Source organism: Octodon degus, unplaced genomic scaffold (assembly GCF_000260255.1).
Source record: "Octodon degus isolate 3935 unplaced genomic scaffold, OctDeg1.0 scaffold00197, whole genome shotgun sequence".
NCBI lineage: Eukaryota > Metazoa > Chordata > Mammalia > Rodentia > Octodontidae > Octodon > Octodon degus.
This window is the reverse complement of record NW_004524773.1, coordinates 73,682-80,677: the sequence shown is the minus strand read 5'-3', so window position 1 is coordinate 80,677 and position 6,996 is coordinate 73,682. Positions and strand designations below refer to the sequence as shown.

Genomic DNA, 6,996 nt, shown 5'->3' with positions numbered 1-6,996 from the left:
TCAATGTAGCTCTGCAGTCAGGACCAGAACGTATTGATAAATGAGCAAACATCCCCTGCAGGTGATCACCAGTGTTTTCCAGAGGGGGATACCGAGGCTCAGAGAAAGGTGTCTCTCTTCATCATCCAGCTCAGCGGCCCAATTTCAGCACTTTGCACCAATCCTTCGGTTTGGGGATTGGAGGAAGGGGCCAAAGATGATTTAGTAGGCTTGGGCTGGTCAGTATGCCCACAATCCCAGCATGGGGGCGCCGAGGCAGGAGGAGCACGGTCAGTTCAGGCAAATTGAACTACAGTGAAAGCTTGTCTCAAAAAACAAAGAAACAGGGTTGGCGAGATAGCGGACAAAGCGCCTGCGTAGCCAAGGACAGAGACCAGGGTTCGGTCCTGGCCTCCGGGTGTTAGGAGGCCGGTGGACACGGAGGCTCCCCAGACCTCACAGCATCTCCGCGTCAGAGCCGGGGCCTCCCAGAATCAGGTCCTCTGAGGAGGACGCAGCCTCACAGCTCCGCGCCTCCACGCACGCCCACGTTGCTCCTGGCTCCGCCCAGAGGCTGGGGTAAAGCTCCGCCCAGGTCGTACCATTTCAGAGAGGGGGGAGACAGACAGAGACGCCCAGCGGGTTCGGCCAAGGAACCCCCGCTCTGGCCCCACATGGGGACTAGACGGAGGGACCTTCGACTGAGGCGTCGGGCCAGGCCTCGTGCCCACCCTCCGGCCTCAGCGTTCTGCCCCGTTCCTGCCCTTCCCCGCCCGTCCTCCCCCACCCCGACATGGGTTCACGCCGCGGTCTGCGCATGCGCCATGCACGCTGCGCGGCGCAGGTGGTGGTCGCTCGTTGGTTGCATTGCGGCTGTTTACCACGATGGCTGTTGCGGTGCGTGTCGTTTATTGGTAAGAGTCGCCTCTGTCCGGTGCTCCACATCCCGTTTCCCTGGCCGTGTCCCACCGACACCGTCCTCCTGCCGTGGGAAGGGGGGCTGGGGCCTGGGGGCAGGACCTCGGGGTCCCTTCCTGGGTGGGTGGCGCCCTTGCCCGTTGGCCGCGGGCCGCGAGAGGTGCTGCAGAGGCGCGCGCATCGCATCCGCCTTCGCTCGGCTCGCGGCGCCTCGTGTCCCCGCCCCGCATCCTGAGCAGCCTCGGTTGGGAGAATGCCCTTTGCCAGGGTTGCAAAGATCTTGAACGAAGCCAGGCGTGGCAGCACAGGCCTGTGGTCTGAGCACAGGGAGGCTGAGGCAGCGGGGTCGTAGTGAGTTCCAGCAGATAGATATCTGAGTTAAAGGTCAGCCTGCAGTGCACAGAGAGATCCTTCTTATAAAAAGAAAAGGGCTGAACGACAACACTCTGGGTTCCAGTTTAGTGCGTGCCCGTTGTTGCTAAGCCCACTCCTTTTCTGGTCTCAGTTTCCTCATCTGAGTGCAGTGGGCTGGTCCCAACAGTTACTGCAGGTGCAGGCTGCGGCCAATACTAGACATATAAATATCTTTTTGTTCTCCTCCCACCGCTAGCGGGCAAGTCTTAGCAAGACATGCAGTTTTCTCCTTTTTGCTAAACAGTGTGTGTCCCCGCCATGTGACCTTATGCTGGCACGCAGTAGGCGCTTATTAAATAAATACCGTTCCAGGGAATTTCTCCTCCCCACACCCAGGGTGGGAGGTGAGTTGTTCATCTTACAGCTGAGGAAACTGAGGCTGGAGTGAGACAGGGTCTGGTCAACAATTTGACGTCTGTCATCCGGGGCCCTCAGGGATCAAAAGTTCAATGCCCACCTGGGCTGGATAGCAAGACCCCACCTCAAAAGCAAAAATCTGCTTCTCATCCAGATCGTGGGTGACAGGGCATTTTGAGCCTGGGTCTGCGTGACACCCAGAGGCCTCAGAGCTGTCCCAGCTTTCTGACGTTGCCAGGTGCTCCACAGAACCGAGGCTGGCTGGCTTGGGAAGCTCCTATTTCCTCCTGGGCAAGTTTCCTGTTTCAGGAGTGACAGGCGGTTTCAGGAGTGACAGGCGGCTGTGGCTTGGAGAGGGAGGCACGTGATTTGTGCAGCTGTTTCCTAACGCAGTTCTGTCGATTTTCTTCCCTGTCACTGCATCTGTCTCTCACTGGCCTTGCTTTGTCACCACTCCTTTTCCTGCCTCCTCTTGTGTGGCTTCTGCCTTCCTTGCTTGGGTCGGGTGTCCCCTTCACTCTGTGTCTGTGTGGCTTCTCTCTGCGGAGGGGATGTCACTGTCTCCTGCTGCTTTCTCTGTCACTCTTCTCTCTCTCTCTCTCCTGGACACCCTCACATGCCTGCTCCTGGCTCTCCTGGATCTGGGCTCCTGACCTTGCCCACCAGTGGCGCTTGAGGCTACAAGCCCAAGGTAAGTAAGGGTCAGCTCCCCCTGGGGTGTGCTTGGGGAGGTGCTGCTGCAGGCAGGAGCTGACCCCTTTTCTCCATTCTCAGTATCTCCAGCTCAAGGAGAAGCTGGAAGATGAGTTCCCCGGATGCCTAGATATCGTGAGTCTCGGGCTGAGAACTGGGGGGTCAGGCTTGTCTGCCCCCTGGGGATTGGTGGGTGACTTAGATTGGCTGAAGGAAAGGCTGGTCTAGGTGGTGCACATCTATAATCCCAGCACTCAGGAGGCCAAGGCAGGAGGATTGTTGTGAGTTAGTGGCCAGCCTGGGCTACAAAGAGAGCTCAAGGCCAGTCTGAACTACATAGTGAGATCCTGTCATAGATATATATCAATGAAGGGATTCACTTCGTGTCCACACCCTGGGAAGGGGAGGATGTTCCCAGGAGGGCACTGAGCCTACTCCACCCAATCTGTTTCTCCTCAGTGTGGTGAGGGGACTCCCCAGTCCACCGGTTTCTTTGAAGTGACCGTTGCCGGGAAGCTGGTTCACTCCAAGAAGGTATGGGCATTGCCTTTGGGGACAGTGTGGTGTGGCCTGCTGTCTGGCTGGGCCCAGCCCACCTCTCCCTCTGTTTTCCCCTTCTAGGGAGGCGATGGCTTCGTGGACACAGACAGCAAGTTCCGGAAACTGGTGGCTGCCATCAAAGCTGCCTTGGCTCGGGGCTAGCACTCCCTGAAGGCAGAGGTAAGGGCATGGGCAGCTGGCGCAGCCCTGGGGGCCAGAGGGCTCCCTGCTGGTAAGGAGAAGCGCTGAAGTCTTCGTCATTCTGCCAGGAAGCAATTCCCAGCCCTGTGGGCCATGGAGCCGAGAGTTAGTCAGAGTTCCTGGAGTGTGGGAGGTAGAAGTCCTATGCCTGACCCTGGAGGGATCACTGGTCACCATTCCTGCCATCCTTCTAGGAACACCCCTGGAGACCTATAGCTGCAGGACCTGCAGGGTGCCCTGCTCCCAAACCACCCCAGAGCAGGCCCCCGGCTCCCACAGGTGGCCCCGTGTCAATCTCAGGAGTACCTCCCAGTGTGGCCTGGTCCCAGGTCCCCTTCCTAGACTGATGGCAGGGCTATGCCAGCTGGGATGTGTTCCCCAGCACAGCGCTGTTCTGTGTGCTTTGCACCAGCTTCGAATTTGGATTTAAGAACATCTGCTTCCAGGTCATTCTAAGTGAGCCTTGCAGTGCTCTCTGAGTTTGGTTTTGTTTTCCTGCCTTTGTTTCCGAGTCCAGAGTGGGCTTGCCCACCTACCAGATCTGGGTTCTGCAGTCTGCCATCCCTGGATCTCTGGATCAGTCTACAGGCCTTGGCCTTGGTCTAGAATCGAATGTCCCCCTCCACACAGTGGGCATGGCAGCTCCCAGCATGCTTTGTGCCAGCACACTGGTTTCCAACTGCTTTCAGCTCAGATTCCATTTCCTAGAGATTTTTTCTCTTTTCCGTTGGCAACATTGGGAATTGAACCCAAGGCCTTTCTCCTGAGTCAACCTTATTTCAAGGAAGGGTCTTGTGCCAGGCATGGTGGCGCACATCTGTGATCCCCCCACCCTCTGTGCTGCCCCCACCCTCTGTGCTGCCCGCCCTCAATCTCCGTTCTCTCCACAGCTTAGGACCTTGACCCTGCCTCACCCAGCCGACGCTTCATGACGGGAAGAACTGAAATGTCTCCGGATGCCTGGTCTTTCCCAGATGCTCTTGCGGCCGCTGGGTGGGGTAGGGGCCGATGCCCCATCTCTGCTCTGTGGGATGTGTGTTTTCAGGCATCGACCCTGGCACACTGCCCTCCCCCATCCCCAGCCCTGCCCCCCATGTCTTGGGCCCCCTCTGAATTGGCTCTCTGTTCTCTTCCTGGGAGCTGAGGGTCAGCGTGGGGACAGTATTTCCAGCAACAAGCAGTGGCTCATAGTGAAGAAATGGTTCATGTAATAAACTCTGGATGAGGTACGAGTTCCTAGCCCGTGTCAGTGTGTCCTGTCTCTACCCTGTAGCCTCCTGGTTTCTGGTCTCTGCTGCTAAGCAGGCCCTTGATAGCAGTTCTGGATTTTGCAAAGGCGGGGGCAGGAGCCAGGCCCCTGCGTCCTTTGTGCAGCTTTTTTTTTTTAGTACTGGGAATTTTTTTTGCGATGGGGGTCTCACTATGTAGTTTAGGCTGGCGTTAATCTCATGGGGATCTCCTGCCCCAGCCTCCCTAGTGCTGGCATTACAGGTGAGTGTACCACACCAGATCTCTGATTGTTGTAGTTTGATTTGCAAGAGGAACAGTACAACACAGGACACTTACTTACAAGATTATAAGAGTCACCCAAAGAATCATATACAGAGTGTAGGCTGTCCACACACTAAACACCAAAGACTCCAGCTGAGAGGCTGGATCCTGTAATGTCCTGCATGAGTCCAGCTGAAGGCCCAGAGCCCGTAGCAGTGCCTCCCACAAGCCTGACCTGAGGCCTAGAGCCCATCACAATGTCTCACGCAGGCCCGCTTCACAGATCTGCCCTGGAAAGGCCTAAAGGTCAGTGGTGGAAGCTAAGAAATCTGTGCCAGTGGGCTGAAGGATCTGTGCCAGCAGGCTGCGGGCCCTGCGGTGGAGCCGGGAAGTGATGCTCAAAGGAAGAACCAGAGCGCCCCCCCGCAAAAACACCACAGCCATCCTCAGCAACAGTGAGGTCCCGAGCTCCTCTGAGGGTGACGAAAGCTGAGTTCCCATGAGGAAAGCCGATGTACACTGGGCTTCTCCAGAAGGCTGAGCAGGGCACCATCCTCCCCTCCAGAGCCAGGAAGTGATGCTCAGGGTGAGGACCGGAGTGCCCCCAAATTGAACTGCAGTCATCCTCAGCAGCGAGGTCCCAGCAGCTGAGTTCGTTGGGAAATCCAGCCGACAAGGTCCTCCAGAGCAGCCCAGGAGGACCAGCGCTTCCAGCAGCTCCCGACAGCGTCCTCTCCAGCTCTGCCTCTTGGCGCGCTGGCAGCAGTCCTCAGTGGGCCTCCCACACCCGGCACCCTGCTGGCTCAGCTCAGCTGGGTGTTAGAAGCCACCACAAGTTGGCAGACCACCACGAGTGATTCTTAAATCATCAATTTTCAGAATACATTGGCGCCTCAGCAATTTTCTGTGATGGCTCTTGGGGAAGACTGAATTTGCGCCAAAGAGGAGGAAAAGGATACTCTCTGCTCCCCAGTACCCACCATCCTGGGTCACGCTGGGCCAGGTTCTTGTTTTTTCCGCGCTGCCTGCCCTGGTGCGCCCCTGATGGGATCCGATTCTGCTCTGCCCTCCTGCCCAGGCCTTAGCCTGGAGCCTCACCTGCTGAACCCCACCAGGATGGTGCCAGGCCCAGGGCGGCCACACGGGGGCGACAGAGGGCTGCTCCTCCCGGCAGCGCCCCTTCCAGGTTGGTTAAGGCTGTTCGCTTGGTCCCTGCCAGGCCCATTTTCTTTCCTTTTTAAGTCCAGCCTGGGATATGGCCAGCCTGAGCTACATAGTGAGACCTTGTCTCAGAACAACCAAAGAAACCCACGTGTTCTAAAAAACTGCGCTTTATTTCTGAGGTTAGGGTTACAGAAACTAGGGGGGGCGTAGTGTTCCCACGCGTTACTCTGCTTATTAATTCTTACCTCAGGTGATACGTGTGTTACAGTGCACGAGCCAACGCTGACCTGTTTACTGTTCTGTGCTCAGATTTCTTCAGTTGTTTTGTTTCGTTTATTTTTGAGACAGGGCCTGGCTTTGTAGCCCAGACTAGTTTCAAATTCATGATCTTCCTGCTTCAGCCTCCAAATACAGGGACTACAGGCCTGCACCGTGATTCGGCTCTGTTTGCGTTGGGGCCTTTTTATGGCCGAGGGTCCCACCCCGGACACATGTGTCAACTATACTTAGTGGTGTCATCCACAGGGTCCTTGACTGCCACAGTTTATCAGATTTTCCACAGTTTTGACATCCTGGGTTTTTTTTTTCTTGGCGTGGGAATTGAACTCAGGACCTTGCACTTGCCAAGCAGGCCTTGTGCTGCCAAGTTACAACCCCCAGCTCTAACCTCAGGAATTTTGAAGAGCACTGCTCAGGTGCCGTGTGGGATACTTCTCCCTGGGAATTTGTCAGGTGTTTTAAGATTGGACTAAGATTTTTGGGTTTCTGGGAGGAAGAGGATGGAAGTCAAGTGTCACTGTCACCTCATGGCATGGATACCTGTGTACCTCCGGTCACCTAGATGAGGGAGGTGTCCTTTGGGTCCCTTTACTGTGAGGTCACTGTATGTGAGTGTGTGTGTGTGGTGTTGAGGTTGAGGCCAGGCCCCCATGTATGTTGGACAGGGCCCTCACGCTGTGAGGTCAACCTGGGCTACATAGGTGAGACCCTATCTCGAAGCAAAAACAAGACTTCATCCCGTGGTCATTCCAGAGAAAGGATAGAGCTGGAGAGCTGGAAGTGCGTGCGGCATTCACAGCTTCAGTAAACACATATAGGCAGCTGGCGTGCGACTGACCTGGGCTCAGGACAGTGCGGGCCCCGGCTCATGCCACCAGCACTGACACTGAAGCCCAACACTGAGGAGGCCGGGCCAGGTTTGGGCATCATCTGCCCCTGGGTCCCACAGACCCTTCCATT

General features: G+C 56.4%; 1 protein-coding gene across 1 annotated transcript; it reads left to right on the top strand.

Moving 5' to 3' along the window:
* The first annotated feature begins 794 nt into the window (after positions 1-794).
* Selenow (selenoprotein W) lies at positions 795-4,337 on the top strand. Its single transcript, XM_004644263.2, has 6 exons — positions 795-893; positions 2,335-2,359; positions 2,443-2,496; positions 2,821-2,895; positions 2,983-3,081; positions 3,993-4,337. Exons 1-5 carry the CDS (start codon positions 865-867, stop codon positions 3,061-3,063), a joined length of 264 nt encoding a protein of 87 aa, XP_004644320.2. The 5' UTR covers positions 795-864; the 3' UTR covers positions 3,064-3,081; positions 3,993-4,337.
* The last annotated feature ends 2,659 nt before the right edge of the window (positions 4,338-6,996 follow it).